A 21,965-nucleotide genomic window follows, 5' to 3' on the forward strand; every position below is an offset into this window, starting at 1 on the left:
ACCGTAGAAAAAAGGTTGTCAAACTCGGAGAAGAATTTATTACAATAATCTATGTACTAGACAGTCCAGATTAGTGATTACGGCTGCAGCGAAACACGTTGAAAGAATATGAATTTGAAAATTTTAAATACGACGGTGAAATTTATTAAGTTAAATGTGATAATCGAAGACTTAGTAGGTAACGTAGTTTGGAAAAGATAATTTAGAATAAAAGAATGTAAAAGTAATCTTTTGTACTTTAATCGGGTGAGTTCACATTTTTGTCCACATACACAAAAAACAGAAATGCTACATTCTGAGAAAAAACTAAAAAGTAACCAAAAAAAAAAAAAATGAACCACTTGATTGATAAAAAATAATTGTATATTGTACATTTATACGATTAATACCTACATTAAAAATAAAAGTAACGGGATTTTGTCAGCTGTTTGTTTAGAAATTAGATATTAGATGTTACATAACACTATTGACTTGACGCATTATGGACTGATAAATTAATTTTGATTTTTGATAAGAATTAATTTAAAATTTAAAATTGAGTTGTGTCAAATTCTACACTAATTTAAATTTAAAGTATTTGGTTTGGTTTAGTGTATTTAAATTTTATTGACTAAAAATTAAAATATTACAATAATATGTATAATATATAATGTTCAAAAAGTGATATCTACGACATTTTTCAGTTTTTACTATTTTCATAGTTACTAGTAGTAGGTAACATGGATCGGAAAACACCGGAACTACGACCAGCGATTAATGAATACTTCAAGGACCCATCACCATCATCTAACTTGTTCGATAATATATCTTCTCACGCTACAGCTGAAAGTAAACGAGAAGAACCAGCAGTTTGTCGTATATTCCAACAAATTGAAACAAAAAAAACTGATATATTTGATATCATCAAACCCCCAGAAAATAATCATAATAATAGTCCAGCATTTGATGTCCAAGAACGTTAGTATCAGTTTTTATTATAGATTATAATTGAATAATATTGTGCCTATAATAATGGTTGTACCTATATTTCATTTCATAGGTAGTTGATACTACCTTAATTGTAAATTACTTGCAATCCAATACTACCATAACATTTGTTTGATTATTTAAAAAAAAATAAAAAATACTCATCAATGTGTAAATAACCTTTAAATAATTGTTAACTATACTTTGACCAGCCGGTGAACATACTGATTCTACGTATCCTCATGCAATATTCTGCCACAGTGGAGTTGATCTAAATGACAGGATGTTGCATGTGGATTTTTAGAAGAACTAATGTTTGTTAAGCCTCAGTATGTTCTCTCACTGGACAGAGTATATATTAGGTATTTAGTTTTACTTTATGGTAAAACTTATCAGATACATCTAAGTGACATTGGTCTTCATGTTGAAGTCAACATAATAATTATTTTTAAATTTATATTTTACAGCTACATTCTTAAATACTGGAAATGACAATGTTGATTTAATGGATATATTCAATCACGAGTATGAATTATCTTCAATTCCAGCCGAAGATGAAAGGCGTCGATTTGCTTGGATACCATCTGTTAAAACAAAAAATACTCTTGAAAAAGCTTCACAAATGAATCATACATTACCCAAAGATATGTTAACCATGCCTGGTGTTGAAAATGTTAATTTTGTATGTTTATATAATATTATAACTAAATTTAATATACTAATGGACAATGGTGATATTGACTTGTTTCAAACTTTTATGTAGACAACTAAATTATATGAAAATCTAGTGTCATATCTTGGCGAAGCTGAGGCAGCTCCATTTAAAAGTAAAAATATTGAAAAAGTTACACAAGATGAACAAGGCTTGAAATTGTTAATTGAAGACAACAACTTTTCTGAAGCATTAAACTTGACAACTCGATTATTAGGAATGTATGGTCAAGGTCCTGGCCAAATGGGTTATCCAAGTAAACATACAAAAAGTTCACTTCAGGTAATGTTCATCCCTTAAATGTTATACTTTGTATAGTATTTTATAACAACAGTAACATTTTAGTTATGGTTTACAAGATTTGCATTGTTAGTGAAAATTTGTGCATGGAAAATTATTAGCAAGGAAGCATTAGCCTGGGATGATTTAGATCGTCCAGATCTCTACATGCAATGGTATAAGGATCTATATGGTAATAAATACGGGACTCTTGTACCATTTAGTTTTAGACTTATACTTGCTGAGCTACCTCAGTATGTGATTTCATCAACCAATGTTTATAATAAACTATTCGAAATACTCGTCGGTGTTAAAAAAGTAAGGATATATTTGAACAGTTATATTTGATGTTAAGTGTTAACTATTTTTTTTTTATTATTATTTATTTAGATCATATCAAATTTAGATAATGGCCTTACTGAAGATGGTAGAAATGTAGAGTTGACAATTCAAGACCGAAACACTTCAAAATTACTTTGGTACTCAAGAGAAGCTAAAGTTATACATTCAATTATTAACTGTGCTGTTAACCAAAAGGTAGAACAAAATAAAATTTGTTTTGAAAAAAAAATTAATTTTTAATTTTTAGGATTTTAAGCTTGCAATTAAATTATTAAAAGATCTCATTGAAACACCACGATTAAAATATACAACTGAACACTCCCGGTCACTCTTATCTGCAATGGGTCGTATTTGTTTACAAGTTGGCGATCTCAAAGCTCATGGATACTTTCTAAAATCATCTCGACTGAAACCTCAATTACAGTGAGTACAATCAATGGAACTTTTCTATTTTACCGGACCCCCTAATTTTTGACAATTTTTTTTTTTAAACCCATATATTTTGACATTCTAAAAACGATGGTGCAAAAATAAATTGGGGCAAATCATTAGTTTTTAAGTTATAGCACTTTGAAAATTACGTATTTTGTAATATTTTGTTTAAATAGCCAATATATTCGATTTATAAATTTTTTGCACTTTTTTACATTTTTATTAATAATTAAGTATCGAGTTAAAAGCATTTTGGTTGCAACTTGATACTAAGCTTGGTCTAAAATTTCAAAAAAAATTGATTATCACAATATGCCTCGGCAGTGACTGCGCGTGTATCGGCACTCGTCGCTACGCTCCTCCTCGGCGCCGTCGCTTCGCTCCGCACAAATCGAAAATATCCCCCGATTTGCTATGTAACACCACCTCAAGTAGGTCATAGGCCCAACAGAAATGCATTTCGGTTACAATTCGATACTAAGCTTGGTCATAATCAAAAAATCTAACAATTAGGAAATCGAATATATTGGCTATTTAAACAAAATATTACAAAATACGTAATTTTCAAAGTGCTATAACTTAAAAACTAATGATTAGCCCCAATTTATTTTTGCACCATCGTTTTTAGAGTGTCAAAATACATGGTTTTCAAAAAAAAAATTGTTAAAAATTAGGGGGTCCGGTAAAATAGAAATATACCCAGTCAATTACAAGTTAAATTTTCTAAATTGTATGTATATTTTTGTGACTTAATAATACATATTATATTAAATAGAGGAACAATGGTAGAAAATAAAGCTGATTACCGTGAATTAATAGATGCTGCTTTATTAGCTATCGCTCAAAATAATTACAAAGAGGCGTATAAACATTTTGAAAATGCATACTTAATGGACTCAAATAAAGTCATGGTAGTAAAAATTGATTTCATATTTTACTAATTATTATTTTTTTTAAATGCAAGTGGAAAAAATAAAATACTCTTGTGTATATGTTACAGGCTTTAAATAACATGGCCACATGTTTATTTTATGAAGGTCAATTAAATAATGCAATAACATTGTTGGAAGATGCTATACAGAGATTTCCAGATTTGGCATTAAATGAGAGTTTATTATCCAATATATGTTGTTTTTACCAGTTTCAAAATTCTGCATCTAATAAACAGAGATTACTCAAGTATCATATTATTTCAAAATATAAAAACAGTGTTACTGATGTTATTAATTAAGTGTAATTTTATTTATATTTTTAAAATAATCTGTTATTTATTATTAGTTTATTAATGTTAATTAAATGTTTTCTTTTTTTTATGATTTCAAATTGACTCATTTTTATTTTATTATTACATTTTCATTTTGTAAAAAGATAATTTATTCTTCGAAATTATTATATTATAATTAATGGTAAGTATAAAAACTGAATATTCAAGTTATAAGAATATCTGGTTATTAAAATCTGGGTTTGAATCAAATTCTTATCTGGATTTATAAATTTGTTTTTATTCTATTGCCAAACACAAGATAATAATGGCAGTCAAAATGAGTCGAAAATAAGATATAGGTATTATATTTTCAAAAATTTTTAGAAATTACATTTATTAAAATATAAAAATGGACCTACATTACAAATATGGAATACAATTTCAGAAATAAAAATCTCTATACTTTTAACTAATTAAAATTATTTTAATTGTTCTTCATTTTTCAATTATTATTTCAGACATCTGTGTATATTGTTTACCTCCGCCTCCCTCCTATTCGTAAGGATAAGTTTAACCTTTTAGAGTTGTACCATTTGTACAAGTCTAAGATTACACAATTTTTTTTTTCAATTTGAGTTATAGCTTAATGAAAAATAATCATTTATAAAGTACACAACAGTGTAGATATTAATGCCAACAGTATCTTATTATATATTATTATAATACAATTCATATATTTAACCTTTATATAATATCATGCAATTATCATGACATTTTTAAGTATATAATAATTGATATTATATAATATATATTTATGTAATTATGTTGTATGATTTCCATTTACTATTGACCAAAGTAGTGGAATTAGATAAGGAAGTGAATTCAGAATAATAAATGTGATATACGAATACTTTTGTCTTCAGAAGTTTTGGTTCTCATAGGGATTGGAGTCTTTCTTTTTTAGAAGCCTAATTGACAATTATTAATTACTGTTCTCTATTGGTTGCGTTTTGTTCAGTTAATGTTCATAACTATATTCTTTTATATTAAACCTTAATATGATTTAGTATTTTTCAACATATATGTAGCATATACTTATTTACATTCTTTTTAATTGATTTTTTTGCATCCTATTACTACTCTTACACTTGCTCAGAAAATCTTGCTGGGTTAATTTATTACTCGAAAGTTCCCTCTACCATAATCTACTGCTATATTATTCTTCTTTTGGTTTTATAATAATAAAACGAAAATTGTAACTTATTTTCTGTGTTCATATGGTCATATTATATTGTACAAAATATTTATATAACTTAGGTTCTAAGTTGGATTTAAATATTAAATCTATAATCTATTTTATTACTATATCTACGGAATACAGACAATAAGGTACCTACTGCTTTTGTTTGTAATCTTTAAAATGCAAAACAATACTTAGGTACCTAATAAAATATATATTTCTTTTATTTAATTTTTATAAACAAAAAATGTAATTTTGATAAAATATTCTATAGGTATTTTTTTTTTTTATAGGTATAATATATTTAAATTAGGTAGGTACTATATAGCATACACTTATGAAATTATCACAAAATGCATTTAAATACCTATACCTACTTATAGATATTTACATCTAGACCATCTAGTTTAATATTTTATTATTATTTTTTTTTGTGGTTATACCATACAGCCTATAAACAATATGGTGCCAAAGTAAATTATTTTAAAAAGTCTAGTATAATAGAATATTATAATTGTTTTAACACGAATTTAGATAAGTATATTACAGAATTTATAAAAACATTAAATTGATTCATTCACCTACGTAAAAAATGCATACCTACTTTTAGAATTCTGTATCTAAAATTTTAATCAAATAAAAATTAAATAGTTTGTGATACCTGGAAATAGATACAGCTTTATAAAGATAACTTTCAGCTTGACCGTTTATTCTTATGGTAAAATATATAAAAGAACAGGCCTTTTTTATGTACCCATTTAGTAACGACTAACAACGCTACCTATTTAACTTTTTTCCAATTTTTTTCACAGAATTGTTCCACTAATGTCCACTAAGTGTCACCACGTCACCCGATTTTCAAAATTTTGATTTTAAAAGGTTGAAATTTGAAAAAAAAAAAATAAAATAAGTTAGGTTGTTATACCAACTATATGAAAAAATACAAAATAAAATAAGTCAGATTGTTTTTCCAACTCAGTTTATAAAAACCACGAGATGGCACATTATTGTATCTTACGTATATAGTAAAAAAAAATTATATAACTATGAAACTTTGGGTTGGAAATTATAAACTTACGTACACATCTCGCGGGGTCCGTAATCCAACACAGGTAGATTGCCTACTTGATATAATATACTGCTCGCATAATCATAAGAATCTTACACGGTACATTCATACCTACCACAAATTTAGTGTGTAATAAGAAAGCATTTTACAAAATTCGCATTTTAAAGTGATGCTTGCACAATTTTGTTGAAATTCAAAATGGTCCATGAAAATGTTTAAGTTTTTAACACCCACCGTTAAAATTAATATTAAATAATCCAAGTTCGAATCATATGATAGAATTGGCGTTTTTAACGGACAACGAAGTGCAGCACGGAGTCAGCTATTAGTCTATATTCTATAATAATAAATAAAAATTCGGTAAATAATTGGATTTTTTTTTGATTTTTTTTTTACAGGTTTGCTTATGGTAGTGTATCGTTTACTTAATGAAATTTAAAATTGGAACGAAAGGTTGATTTCTTTGTGAAATTAGCAGAGTAAGATTAGTAGTTATATAGTTAAACAATGATCGCAATGGCATTCTATTTTCGAACTTGAACATACGACTTAAGTACTTAATAGAATATAAAACAAATAAAGAAAAATCGGGTAAGTGGAATCACTATTATACATTATAGGAGTACCTATTAAATTTGAATCCAATGATATAGGTATCATTGTGTACGAAAAACGATTCTGAATGAAAATGATTTGTCAGCGGAGGATATAATTTCCAGTGGTTGGTGAAAAAGGTGGTTTATGATTTAATGGCCTGAATGGCTGAATACACCAAAATTTAAGTTCTTTTATAATTTATTTTATAATTATTGTAAACTAAACTTATAAAAATCTTGTATTAAATTTTCAACTCTTAGTTACTTATACAATTTTTTTTATGAATTATACCTACAAAATAATTTGCAAATATTCATAATTTTGACGAATTGTTGTCAATATTTGAACTTCAAATGCTAATAAAAATAAATTGTCCCTATGTATTCTTATAATTTTTTAACACTTTAAGAATAACTTATGAGAAACATTGTATTCAATTTTCAAGTATTTTGACTAAGCCAAAAAAATTTTATCAACACTACAAAAAAATTTTTCAGAAAAATTGAAAATTTCAGTTGTCTATAAATAGCTCAAAAAAAGTCAAATTATTTTCAAAATTAAATCACGTAAAGAAAATGCCAATCTAAATAACTGGTGAAATTTTCAAGTATCTATACGACTTATACTTTTTGAATAATAACAAATATTTAAAATCGTTTAAGGATAAATCGTTATTGTTACGCTATTTCGTAAAAATTTAAAATTCAAACGCACTTAAAATTTTTCCTATAATTATGATTCGAGTTTTCTCTATAGCTAAGTGAAGTTAACTTATAGAAAACTTAGTGTTGCATTTTTAATTCTTAGTTATAAACACAAAAAAATTTTATGATTTTTCAACTTCAAAATTACTTTCAAATTTTTGGGATTTCGACAGATTTCGTAAAATTTTAAACTATAAACACTTATAAAAAAAAATTGTGACTTACGATTTTTAATTTCTCTTAGCTATAATAAAAACAATTCATAAGGAACCTTATATTAAATTTTCAAGTTTTGTGGTCATCCAAATTTTTTTTATCGAAAGGTATATGTATCCGAATATAACTCTGCCTCCCAGGCCTTTTATAACTTGTTTGGGTACATAGCTATCAGCTGTAATATATTATTCAAATAACTTTAAAAAGATTAAAAACGTTATTTTAAATTTTGATGCCGATGCTGCAATGGCCAACGACAATAAAAAAGACTATTGAGTTAGTAGAAAGTTAATTATATTTTATTTTAAATTTAAATATTTAAATGTTATAAATGAATAAATAAATATTTATTAAAATAACTAATAAACTATTAATATATTATATTTAAATATTTTTATTTTATTATTAATTAAAATCTGTTCCTTGAATTAATCATACACACATAATAAACCATAAAGTATATTATTGGCCTCTCTATTCGTTTCGTTACATTTGAAGTTTATAGGATATTTGCAAAGGTTCTTTATCAAAAATATAGATTCATAATATTTATAAGTACCTACCTACTTTGATTTAATTTTAAAATTGTTTTTATTTAAGAATAATTGAATTGTTTCTAGATAATTTAGAAATGTTTGAAAAACTGAAAAACTCAGACTTAAAATTAATATAGCATTCTTAATTTCATTAATCAGTATCATGATTTAATAATATTGTTTATGTATGTATATACCACCAATACGTGTTTTTCGCTTTATGGGTACCTACCTATAATCTAACTATGATATAGATTATAGATCAGACCGACCCGGGCTCGCACCCACCTCTGCTGATACAGTGCATTTTGTCACCAGAATGCGTTGAGGCCTGATGGGTGGTGGTGGGTCGGAGATGGCGCGAAGAGATCGGTCGCCCGCTTTTCATCGATCCGCGCCGCCGCCTGACTGCCAACCCCTTCCCGCGGCCAACCCGTGCTCGTTTTCCCAATCGTTTCCGCTCTGTGCCGCGAGGACACACGGCTCGTGTATTTTTTTTTTCCCCCCGTTAAGTTATATCCTACACCGCTTTCGTCTTCGTTTTAATTTTTTCGTTTTCGTTTTTCACCCATCACGAGCATTGCAGCACGGTCATCTCATTTTACCGGCCGACCAGGAAAAATATGCGTGCAGTGGCGACAGCGGTGGCGGCGACCACTATTACATCGGCATTGGAAACGGTGGCAGCGGCTGTAGTAATAATATCGTTATAATAATAATATAATATAGAGCCTATACTGTACATACCTACAATTTATCAATAATCTTCGTTGATAAAACTAAATTTTCGTTTGTTTCTCTTTCGCTTTCAACTCGTCGACAGGCACCGACGACGTTGTATAATACATATATATATATATACGCGTGTATCATAAAAAACATTAGGATCGTTGCAACGGTGCACTAGTGCAGCAGATATATATATATATATATTATTGCTGCAGCTGCAGTTACAGTCGTCGCTATTATATAGATAGGTGGCCGCCACCGCAGCTGTAACGGCTGTCAATGGCCAATTTCGGTAGGTTTTACGTGCCGCCGTTTGGGGCCGCCATGAACGTGGTGTGGGCCGCCGTCAAGGCGTACGTGCCGGAGGACAGCCCGTGCGTGGAAGCTATCATGAAGCGCCGCGGCGATCGGGCTGCGGGGGGCTCGTCTTCCGGTGCCGGAAACGGGACGGCGGACGGCGGGGACGCTGAGCGGAACCGGTTGCAGGGTGGCAGCAAACCGGACACGAACCCGTTCCGGACCACGTGCAACTCGGAACTGTCGTCGTACGGTGGCGTGGAGAAACGCGACGGCGGCGTGGACGGCGACGGCGTCATCAAGAGGACGCCGCAAGCGTTTAGCATGGACGACGGTAGCTTCGACGAGGACTCATCGGGCGGCGGAGAGTTTGGCCGCGGCCGACACAAGATCGACGAATGGCAAGCGGCGTGGAACGTTACCAACGCCATACAGGTACCTAAATATAACGACGACCATGCCGGTGGTCATAACGATTAGGTAGTGAATAATTTACTGTTTGGGATCATAATACATAAATAAATATTGTGCATATTATATATTATTATATTATAGACGACGAGACCCAAATATATAAAGGATTGCTGGCGGTATAGATTGTGAAATACCCATATGACTTCTTAAATTTGTAATCCTGTAAATAATTCTTTTTCGTCTCATATTAAACGATGATAAATAATACACTTAAGTCGGGGCTATTAGTCAATGTGTTAATTTCACACATTCCTATTTTTGGCGCTATACGTGAACAATTTATTTAAATATATAGAATAAGCACGATTCGAAAGGACAGACTATTGTCGTCCTGCAGTAAGAATCTTGCAACTAAGATAGGTTATTTACCGAAAACACGCAGAAAGAAGGTTTATTTGAAATGGTATGTTGTAAATTGTACAGTCGATAATATTAAAACACTAAACATAAAAAGAAGCTTTTATAGACTTTTATACAGTGTATAGTAAATACATAATTTTATAATAATACTTTTATTTTATACACGAGGACATGGTAAGCGATACGAATAAAAATATATTTGTATTCATTATATTGTATACATGTAAATATAATGTTTAAGCCGTTTTTAATTTTAGTATATTTTATATACAATTTTGAATTTACAGTGGTTAATAGGTAATTAATAATTATTCTAATTTTTCGTTTTTCCCATAGAAGTTTTAACTATTATAGCATTATTATGTAAAATATAAATGGTTAAGACCTATGAAAACATTATTTTAGGTGAACTGACGAGCTACACCGTGACCAAATTTCATGATCAGTAATTAAGTGAGTTCGGATAATAATTAACATTGACATGCACTATGTAACATATTATATAGCCAACACTTATTTTAACATTATACTATGCACTATTTTTCAACAAAGTTATAATCACAGTATATTTTTGAACCGCACCATTTTTATTTTTTTACTTTTAAGTTAAATAGCACGTAATTATTATGCATTTATATAATATATAATTAACTAATATATTTTTAATTATTCATTTATTAAAACAGTATTCTTAAAACACGCTGGTTACACATTGTCGTAATCGTAAATAAATATGTTTATTATATTTGTTTATCAAATAAATATTCAAGTGGTTTAGGTAGGTAAGTTATAAATGATATTTTGGAAACTGTTGTTAGCTAAATGTGTGACACGATAAACAACGATACGAAGTATAAAAATCGAATAAATCTTATAAAACTTTTGTCTTTTGGTGTAAAACTTTGAACGATAACGGCGTGGAAAAACTTAATTTTTCTTGGGACACTTCAGACACTTGGTGGGTCAATGATCAGGTTTAAAAATATTAGTACAGTATTATGCATAAACTTTATAATTAGAGAATCAAGTTTTTCTAATTTTATGTAACGTCAAAATACAAATTTCGGTTTATACAATTTATAAAACTGTACCAAATGCTACAAGATATTATTTTAATTGTGCACGAGTAATTTTATATTTTAACGTTACAGAACTTTTTGTAAACACAATTAACTATAGGTATATCTGTCCAGTATCCAATAACTTATAACTCAGATTAGAAAAACGTACGAGTACTGCAACATATTTTGTGTTGCTGAAGTCGAATGAGAAAGAGAGATACAATAAGAGAATGAGTGAGATAGGTTTGCTATAGAATAAATGTTGACTATACAGGACAATATTTCCAGTACCTACTTATAAATTAAAAACACTCAACTTTATTTTGTAAATATAAAACGTCAATTCTAGAAGGGTAGTTTCAAATAAAACAATGGTGGAAAAAATTAATGTATGAACACTGTGAATAAATTATAAGGCGTGTTTTAGAGATTTACGGTTTTTAGTATGAGTGAATTTATTTTGAGACAACCTGCAGGTTGTTGGATTCAGTAAAACAGCAGTCATTTACAAAACACTACTACGCTACTTAACTTTGGTTAAATATTAATAAAAACCCGTAGGTATAGATAGATATATTAATTATTACGTTTACGTTTTGGCGATATAACGACGAATGACCAATATTGGTTATGTAAGTGGACAAACAATTCTTGCTAGAGAAGTTTTCAGGAAAGTTTTCTGGATAAGTTGGATTTTGAATTTTTATTGTCCATACTTGCAATTGCCATGACTATTTTTTTTTGTGTGTAATTCAAAGTCCATAGTATTTATTTTATTTCTACCAAAAGATGGAAAATTCTTCCAAAGTTTGTTAATTTTTAATCAATTAATATGAATAATAAAAAAGTCGGTACTTCGGGCACTTTGAATACTGTTTTACAATTATTCCCGAAAAATGCATCAAATAATATTATTTGAGCATTAGAAATCGTATCTTGTGAGGATAGCTCTGATTTTAACAACTAAATCGTTGAAAGTTGTATTGCCAAAACGTAGGTATTTGACTATATAACGCAGGGCAATACAAAAGTTTTCTTCATATGCAAAATCCTAACTTTAATACTTGTATGTTTTATATTTATTCAATAACAATGATTATAATACATACATAAATAATAAGAAACAACGTATTAATTAGTACTTGGAAGTTATAGGACCTAAAATAAACAAAATATGACCGAAAAATCCATAAATTTATTATTTATTAACTTTGACGAAAATTGTTAATATAATACTATAATATTAAACATTATTTTATAAAATAAACGAAAAATTAATATGAATGATTTGACGTGCGGATATCTACGCGAAGGTTGCCGTTTGACGGTGTTAATTATTAAATCGAAAAAATGTTATCGATACCTAAATAGTATAAATAAAAATTATTTTCAATATACTTGTTAACATATACAGGCGCTCACCCAGAATATTTGTTTGGGGGGGAGGAGCTTAATAATTTTTCTTTTTTCCTTACACACAATAGTAAACCTTATCGCGTAATATTGAATTATTATGTATATATATATGTGTATCTAATATAATAATACAATTTGAATATAAAACATTATCATTTATCATTGTTGTACTATATTTGCTATAATAATGTGTAATTTAATGAAATTTATTTTTTTTGGGGGGGGACTTGGGTGCGCCACTGTTAACATATATAATCTTTAACCTTTCGATATTAATTTAAGTAGAAAATAAATAAATAAATATATAGTACTGAAATTATAAGAGAATCATAAAAATAAAATATATGTACTTTATGCACGTTAACGAAGAAATGTGCATTTTAAATTTTGAATTATTTAACTCGTCGTTGTACCTACTCGTACACGGGACGGATCTCAAGCGGTCTGCTATAATATAAACCGTATAAGCTGCACTTTGTATAGAAAAGTATATGTAAGTCCTACAATTTTTGAGCACCGTAATAGTAACAAATGATAATATTTCACACACCCATTTATACATTATGCACTGCTTACGATAACTGACTATAAAATAATATTGAAACGAAAGTCCGATAACCGACTTACTTGTATAGCTATAATAATACGGTAATAACGTATATAGAATATTATATATTATATTATATTTTATGATATTATAACTTGCGCAGGGAATGTTCGTGGTGTCCTTGCCGTTCGCCGTCCTGCGAGGCGGTTACTGGGCGATCGTGGCCATGGTCGGCATCGCTTACATATGCTGTTACACGGGCAAGATACTGGTGGAGTGCTTGTACGAACTCGACCTGAACACTGGCCAGCGGGTCCGGGTCCGAGACTCGTACGTGTCGATCGCCCGGGAGTGTTTCGGACCGGTGTGGGGAGCTCGGGCCGTGAACGTGGCCCAGATGATCGAGCTGCTGATGACGTGCATCCTGTACGTGGTGGCGTGCGGCGACCTGATGGAGGGCACGTTCCCGGACGGGCTGATCGACACGCGCAGCTGGATGATGATCACCGGCGTGCTGCTCATACCGCTCGGGTTCCTCAAGCACCTGCACCACGTCTCGCTGCTCAGCTTCTGGTGCACCATGTCGCACATACTCATCAACATCATCATACTGGGCTACTGCGTGCTGGAGCTGCCCGACTGGGGCTGGAGCAAGGTGAAGTGGACGATCGACGTGGAGAACTTTCCCATATCGCTGGGCATGATCGTGTTCAGTTACACGTCGCAGATATTCCTGCCGACGCTCGAGGGCAACCTGTCCGACCGGTCAAAGTTCGACTGGATGCTGGAGTGGAGCCACATCGCGGCCGCCATATTCAAGTCGCTGTTCGGTTACGTGTGCTTCCTGACGTTCCAGAACGACACGCAGCAGGTGATCACCAACAACCTGCACTCGCCCGCGTTCAAGGGCCTGGTCAACGTGTTCCTGGTGGTCAAGGTGCTGTTGTCGTACCCGTTGCCGTACTACGCGGCGTGCGACATACTCGAGAAGTCCTTCTTCATCGGGCCGCCCGCCACGCCGTACCCGAGTATCTGGCACGTGGACGGCGAGCTCAAGGTGTGGGGCTTGGCGTTCCGCGTGGCCATCATCCTGTGCACCGTCTTCATGGCCATATCGATACCGCACTTTGCCATACTGATGGGCTTCATCGGCAGCTTTACCGGCACAATGTTGTCGTTCATATGGCCGTGCTACTTCCACCTGAAGCTGAAGGGCGACTCGCTCGAGTGGCGCACCATAATGTTCAACTGTTTCGTCATATTCCTCGGCTGTCTGTTCGGCGTCATCGGCGTCTACGACTCCGGCTCGGCCATCATCAAAGCGTTCCAAATAGGGTTGCCGTTCTGAGCACACACCCTCAAGTCCCCGTCTGCACCCCACCGATGCGCACCCACATCCGTTGCACGACTACCTTTCCCCTGGTTCCCGCCGATATGCCCCGCACCGATCCATTTGTTATCGGTGGCCGTCGAACCCTGCAGTTTTTTATTTTTTCGTAGACGACCGAATCGTGTCACTGCAATAGGCTCTTATTTATACTTACTTTTAAATTCAAGACGTCTTAGACTTTAAACGCGTTTTGTCTTTTTTCCCTTTACCGACGGTGTCTAATAATAATACGCGTATTAATTATAATTTATCGTTTCGATATTATGCGATACCCGTTTTGAACCTCATCGTTTACGCACATTCCGTACGTTATATTATTATGATTATATTGTTATTTTATATAACTATATTTAATATCATTGTTGTTATTGCGATTTAAAAACTACGACTACAATACCTACTTAATCGAGTCACTACGACCTGTCGGGTGTGTACGCACCCGAGAATTTTAGCGATCCCCTATATCCCGGTTATATTATATACGCACAGATATTAATTCAGCGTCAAATACGTTTAGACGATATTATTATAATTATTGTATACTGGTAGAGGGAGTAATGATTAGTTATGCGATTTTTACATTTTTTTAAATTATATTGAAAATTAATAGAAGTATTCGATTTTAATTACCTAAATAATATATTAGGTATATAATATATGTATAAAAGTATAAAAGCAATTTTTTTGAAAACGACGGTTAGACTGTTGTAGTTTGTGTCTTCCAGTATATATATAATACATAAATATATACACACATATTATTAATTATTTATTATGTAATTGATTTTGTGATAAACAACATTTGTCTTCCAGAGCTCGTAAGCTCATATTACCAAACAATTTATTCTTAAAATTGAAATATTTTGATGAAAAGAATGTTTGGTGGTTAAAATGTTAAAGTATCGTTTTAATAATACATTTATAAATGTAATGTTTATATTATTATTATATTATATTAATTAAGTACAACCGTTTATGTATCATTGGTATTGTAACATTAAAATTGTGCTGTTTGTAGCAATTTATTGTCTTCCATTATAAAAACGATTCTAAATGTTGATGTTTGGTTTTCAATGGTTCTGACCGAATAATATAAATCCATTGGATCCCAGACATCTTTATATTGTGCATAAGGAACGTATAAACTATATATTATATTAGCGCTTAATTGTTAAATAATGTCAATTGCAAGTCTTCCAAAAACAAATAAATAAATAAACAATTTTTAGCAATAGTCAAAATAATTATACCCATGTTATCATTATATTATATTGTCATAATTTATAACCCTGTTAATATACTTATATTATTTGTAAGCATTTACTTACATATCTAATATAATATTTTGACGAGTTATGACATTACTATTATCATTATACAAAACTAACCAGGTTTTTTTTTATTTTAAGTATAAGTAGATAGTTTCAATTAAAACAATTGTTTTGTATTCATATGTTTATAATAATCATTAATAATGATCAAAGAGAAAAATGTGAATTACATACACTTTAAAATATTGTTAGTAGCTTGTTTATTGAGAAACCGTTTCATTATATTATGATAATTTGTAATAATATATTCACTTTTAAATACCTACTTCAAGTATATTCAATTAATTTATTATACTCTTTGTTATGTTTAAGTATAAGTAAATATTATATACAACACAAGCATTATTTTGTTTTATCTAAGACTGCTATTGTCTTCCATAATTTATACCATAACTATTAATTACTATTGTATACTCTTTCAGTATATTTAACAAAATACATTTAATCTTTAAAAGTGATGTTTTTATTTTTATTTTTTAATCAAATATTAACAGGTACCTACGTCGATTTTGCTGGCAGTTAGCATACATATGTTTTATTATATTGTTTAGTTGAACAAAATTATTTTAGCAACAATAATATTTAGGGAAATTTTATTTCTGTTATCGTTTAATTTAATATTTCAGCTGTAACAGTGACTGATACTCATGTACTTAAATTATAAAATTGTGATAAACATAATATAAAACATAAAATAGTCAATAAGAATATTTCAATTTTAATAATTTTCTGTTTTTTTCTTCTCTATGTACCTATACATCTTTTCTAATGAAAATTTAAAAATAATAACTTTCATGAAACTAAAAGATAACACTTTTCAATGAAAATTAAAATTAATAGGTAGCTTAAAATCTTGAAAAAAGTTGTATTATTTGAATATTTGACTAAGATGCTTATTTGTTATAAGGCATTTTTCTTTTATTTATTACTAATATGCTACATATATATTCAGAACTTTTATAGTATTTATTTATTTGATTATTTAAATTTTAATAATTAAGTAATTAATTTTATGATTTATAATAGGAATTTGTCTTAGACTGGTGCATACTATAAATCATATTTAAAAGCTCTTACTCGTTACACTATACCATTAAATATTTAATGTAATGTATTAAAGATTAAATGGATAAAAAAAAATAAAACTTTTATAGTGTTGACCTATTTATAAAGTTGTTTTATGTTCTTTTATTGTATACTAAAATCTCATTGGAAAACTAATTTGTTGTACAGAATTATTAACAGAAATAAAAAGACTGACAATGGGCCAGCAATTTTGTAGTTATTATAAATAATAAATAACACAATAAAATACACATTATAATTATACAACATTACACATTTTATTAATTCCAAACACATACTTATTACTTACACAGTTACACACAGCTAATATCCAGTAAGATAGTTTTCCAAATTATTTTCACAAAAGAAAAATTTTTTAGAGTCATTGGTAAATAATTAAAACATATTTAACTTCCAAATTATATACTGAAAAACAGACGAGTTATAAAAAAAACCGTATAAATACTTTAAACAAGCAATGCTGGTGCATTTTTTTTCCCAGGCCATGCTTCTTTTGCATATTTTTTCTTTTTAGGCTCTGTTGAAGCAGGTTCAACTTTTTCAGATACGGCTGGATTGGGAACTGCTATTTCTTCTATATTAGGGTTAATATCAACATCTGGAGCAGGGTTTGGTAAATTCATACCAAGACGATTGCCAATGGATGATAAATAACTATGTTGCTTATCGTCACCATCTGGACCTAGTGTGTAAGGTTTAATAAAAAAAATTATAATTAAGTTGCAATGATAATTATCATTAAATTGAATTTAAAAAAATAGATTAATTCTAACCAGGAATATCACTGTAAAGTGAATTGTGTAAATGTGCACCAGGAATCATATTTTTCAAATAGTTTTTATTTTGACCATTAGCACTATTTTGGTCAACAGCAAAACCCATTCCATCTTTGAATTTCTGTAAAATTTAAAAATATAAATGTCTGTGATATCATTAAAATATTTTATAAAATGTTTACTTTATTAGGTATGACAGTAGTCCTTATTAGATTTCTGAAACGACCAACTGATGGATCAATATCTTCTGGATTGATTATCTGCTCATCTTCATTAAAATGGACTCCTCTTGTACGTTTTCGTTTTGTCTTTAATGCATCATCTGATATACCAAGCATTGATATGCGCCGATTTTGTGCCGTATTAAATTCAGTCAAATTCTGTAATACAAATGATAAGATATTCATGGAATTTAAATTTAAATTTTGTAAACATACATCAAGCTCAAGATCAGTTTCTGGTAGTCCTAATAAACTAGATGCATGATCAGATTCTCTCTCTAACTGGTCCATAATCGGACGAGGTCCAAAAGCTGATGTAGACTGGGGACGTTCCCGTATTATGTATGTTCGAGTAGATGCACCAAAATGGAATTGACTATTTATTGGCAATTGAGTGGGTTTATCAGCTTCAATTCTAATGCTACCAATGTATGTACCATGAGCTAAATTAAAATGAAAATAAATAATTATATAAATGATGACGAGGATTGATATAATATCAATGGCTGTTATTCAACAAACTATATTTTAGTTATTTTGAATATTTTTACACTGTGAAAATGATGGAAATTGGACATACACAATGCCAGAAATATAGCAGAAAAGTATACAGGATAAATTTTAAACTAATTACATTTATGACTAATAAAATAAATAAATAAAATCTTGTATTATATAAATTTGAAAATAATAAATTAAATAGAATATATACTTATAGGTAAATTATTTATTTATTTAAATGATTTTGGGAGCATTGTTAAGTAAATTTATATCTAAATGACAGTAAAATAATATAAAATATCTAAACAACATATTGAATGACAGCGCTATAATAACTCCAACTTACTAGATCCAAGATCAACTAAAAACGCTCTATTTAAATGTTTATGATAGACAAATGCAGCGTGAACTCTCGAGCATGATTGATGATCAATACAAAAGTCACTCATTTGAGCGTTGCGTCCAAATAAATAACACTTTTTCTGGTCCAACATTAATTTCTGAATAACAGAATTAATATTAATAGGTAGTTTCAGTCAATTGTACAATTTTATAAACATCATTACTCACTTGAATTAATTTGTCTCCTTTTAATACATCCAAGTGTAAACCTACAGGAGGTTTACCGGCCCTTAAAACAAATAAATAAATTACATTTCACATTCAATCATGTAATGCAACAATTAAACATAAATGTTGATCCACTCTTAAAAATAAAAGTTAAGTGTATAAACAATCCTCACCAATTGGGAACATCATAATGATTAGCCATTATAAGTAATTATATAAACAAATAATTTTATACTTCAAGTAAAACAAACATGATTGTATTACAGATTATCGGGAATAAGTCTAAGATCAAATTAAAATATATGTGATGTGTATAATTAATTAATGAGAAATTAAAATGTAAATATGCTGTTAAATAGTGGATGATATATTGTATAATAACTTTATTATTCTGAACGAAAATAATATTTAACAAATTAACAAATATCAACTAATAAGCAAGTTAACGATTAACGAAATCGTAATCCCGATTTCTGAAACCGAATATTATTTCTTATCAATTAGGTATCTTATCACGGGTGTATGGTATAAACAATTTGTACAATATACTTGTGACCACGGTAAGTACCAGGGTAACAAATTGCCCGCGAATAAATATTGAACCAGAAAGTAACTTTTTAAAAGGAACATAACAACAATTTAGGTAAACGATAATTTTAAACAAAACAAAAAAATTATGGTTTTATATTGAAGAATTATGTTATAAATTATTTTAATCTGACCAAAAGATAATTCAGTGTAACATAACATTTGATATAATATTTTTATTTTGTTTTTGGTAAATATAGATATTTCACATTATTATTCAGTATTTTCTAATTTATCAGAATCTTCTTAAATTGTAAGTAATGTAATGCTATTACAAGCAATTCAATTATTGAAGTCGTGTTTATATTCAAAATGACGTTGTGATTAAACATGTTGAGCATAATCACGTATTTGACATACCTACTTATCTAAATTGAAATGTATGGAATAATCGGAATATATGAACGATACGAAGGAAATTCAAAAACATTTCAATTGACTATCCATGCTGTCATTGTATCATAAATAATAGTTATTGGTTATCGTTTTGCGAATTGACTGTTATAAATTATCGCTAATCAATATTTCTACAGGAATAAATATACCTATCTTTATACAGTCAATTAGTTTGCTAACAAAGTTCTGCTGTAAATAACATTGATGTCACTTAAAAAAATCTTCAAATACTTGGTTTCATAAGGAATCACCATTCACATTTTAGAACACTTGAACATTTTAGTTGAACCATTTTATTTTATTCTATTTGAGTACCTATTTGAACATACTTAACTTTGACATGCTGTCATAGAATTTCAATGCTTCAAGTTTGGTCTCCAGTGTTGGAATCATCAAGACATTTAGTTATATGCTCTTGATATATTTAAGAATATGTGTTGTATGTGTTGTATAAAAATATTTAATAATTGACTTTGCTACGTTAGTCATAAACTGATAAAGTAAAAGTATCAAATACAAATTAAGGAAATAATAAAATTGAGAGTAGTGTCTATATTCTATTTTTAGGTGATAATAAAGTATGTAAATAAGACACACTAAAAATTACTTTCTATATTATAAAATCTTTAACTACCTAAAAATGTATTTTAACGGTTTTAGGTTATTACTTTTAAACGATAAAATACAATAGGACATTTGTGCACGATTTTAATATTATAGTAAAAATCCTGCGGACGCCCATAGGATATTTACATATTTTGAATTATAATGAGGTGTTTATACTTTATTTGTATAGAAATTTAAATAAACATTATTCAGTAGTGTGAACACAAGTGCGTAAGATCACTTTAAAATACTGGGGAAAGTGTTTTCTTGAACAAGTTGAACATTTAACGAAACAAGTTCATCTAATTCATTAAGTACATGCGTATATTATGTACGCAGGTTTTAGCCTTGCCTGGGTTTTGTCAGTCGGCATTCATCTGTATACATACATCAGTCTATATAACAAACTTTTCTTTTGCGAAAGGCCAGTTGTGTGTATCATACAAGTATAAAGAGCACACTCAACGCGAGATGACGGATGTTTCGCAATTTTGAGTAGGTATACATAGGTATACTTAAAACCGTCTCTTAAGTATAAACGCGGGGAGTTCATATTTATATATACCCGCTTACTGTATAATGTCATCGAATATGTGATATGAAAGTATAAACAAACGCTATCCTGTATGATGTATAGTATACTTTTATTTATGTCATATTTATATCTACTGGCAGAGTGCAGACATTAAATTATTGCTATGGAAATTTCAGAAAATCAAATACATTTTTGGTCGAAATTTTAAAAGAGTACTTATAATTAAATTTAATATTTATAAATAATTAAAACGGAAACTTTGATCGTGTAAGGCATTCATTGGTCATTAAAAAAAACGTCGTATTATACCATAATACATCATATGATTTCATATTTTTTTCCCTTTACAATAACAAGTATTTGATTGGTAAAATATAATTTTAAAAGTAATTGTTAATATGTCTGATCTACCTATAATAGTATAATGTCACTGTTTTAATAAAATTGTAAATGCACAATAATATAAGCCAAGTGGACTGTATAATGTTTTATTGAATAATAATAAATGAACAATATTATAATTCAAATCTTGTTACTAATGAGGTAACTGTCGCGATTTGACGGTATTGTCACCGACGCAACGATATCGAACAACAAATTTGTTTTTCGATTGTTTCATATTCAATTTTTTGAATGTTATTATCTTTTTTATTCTTGGGTATGTTTAACATTAATAAGTATAATAGTTTTCATACATTTTAAACTTAGTTTACTTACTAAAGTATGGCTTTGTCTTAAAATATTGAAACCGTAGTCCGTATAATAAAAGTTTATAAAACACGAT

At 29.6% G+C, this 21,965-nt stretch overlaps 3 protein-coding genes across 3 annotated transcripts; 2 read left to right on the plus strand and 1 right to left on the minus strand.

The window, feature by feature from the left end:
• Positions 1-32: 32 nt before the first annotated feature.
• LOC114120124 (trafficking protein particle complex subunit 12) lies at positions 33-4,433 on the plus strand. The gene is made up of 9 exons (XM_027981934.2): positions 33-178; positions 684-957; positions 1,434-1,648; positions 1,730-1,960; positions 2,024-2,275; positions 2,348-2,494; positions 2,547-2,722; positions 3,507-3,642; positions 3,732-4,433. Exons 2-9 carry the CDS (start codon positions 720-722, stop codon positions 3,960-3,962), a joined length of 1,626 nt encoding a protein of 541 aa, XP_027837735.2. The 5' UTR covers positions 33-178; positions 684-719; the 3' UTR covers positions 3,963-4,433.
• Positions 4,434-8,679: 4,246 nt separating this feature from the next.
• On the plus strand, positions 8,680-16,627 carry LOC114120103 (vesicular inhibitory amino acid transporter). Its single transcript, XM_027981906.2, has 2 exons — positions 8,680-9,758; positions 13,345-16,627. The coding sequence occupies exons 1-2, from the start codon at positions 9,306-9,308 to the stop codon at positions 14,527-14,529; spliced, it is 1,638 nt and encodes a 545-aa protein (XP_027837707.2). The 5' UTR covers positions 8,680-9,305; the 3' UTR covers positions 14,530-16,627.
• A 599-nt stretch (positions 16,628-17,226) lies between these two features.
• On the minus strand, positions 17,227-19,532 carry LOC114120125 (nuclear inhibitor of protein phosphatase 1). The gene is made up of 7 exons (XM_027981935.2): positions 19,230-19,532; positions 19,057-19,117; positions 18,833-18,986; positions 18,202-18,428; positions 17,947-18,144; positions 17,762-17,885; positions 17,227-17,670 (listed from the first exon to the last, which is right to left on the minus strand). Exons 1-7 carry the CDS (start codon positions 19,256-19,258, stop codon positions 17,435-17,437), a joined length of 1,029 nt encoding a protein of 342 aa, XP_027837736.2. The 5' UTR covers positions 19,259-19,532; the 3' UTR covers positions 17,227-17,434.
• Between the last annotated feature and the right edge of the window lie 2,433 nt (positions 19,533-21,965).

This window comes from Aphis gossypii, chromosome 3 (assembly GCF_020184175.1).
Source record: "Aphis gossypii isolate Hap1 chromosome 3, ASM2018417v2, whole genome shotgun sequence".
In the NCBI taxonomy this organism is placed as follows: Eukaryota; Metazoa; Arthropoda; class Insecta; order Hemiptera; family Aphididae; genus Aphis; species Aphis gossypii.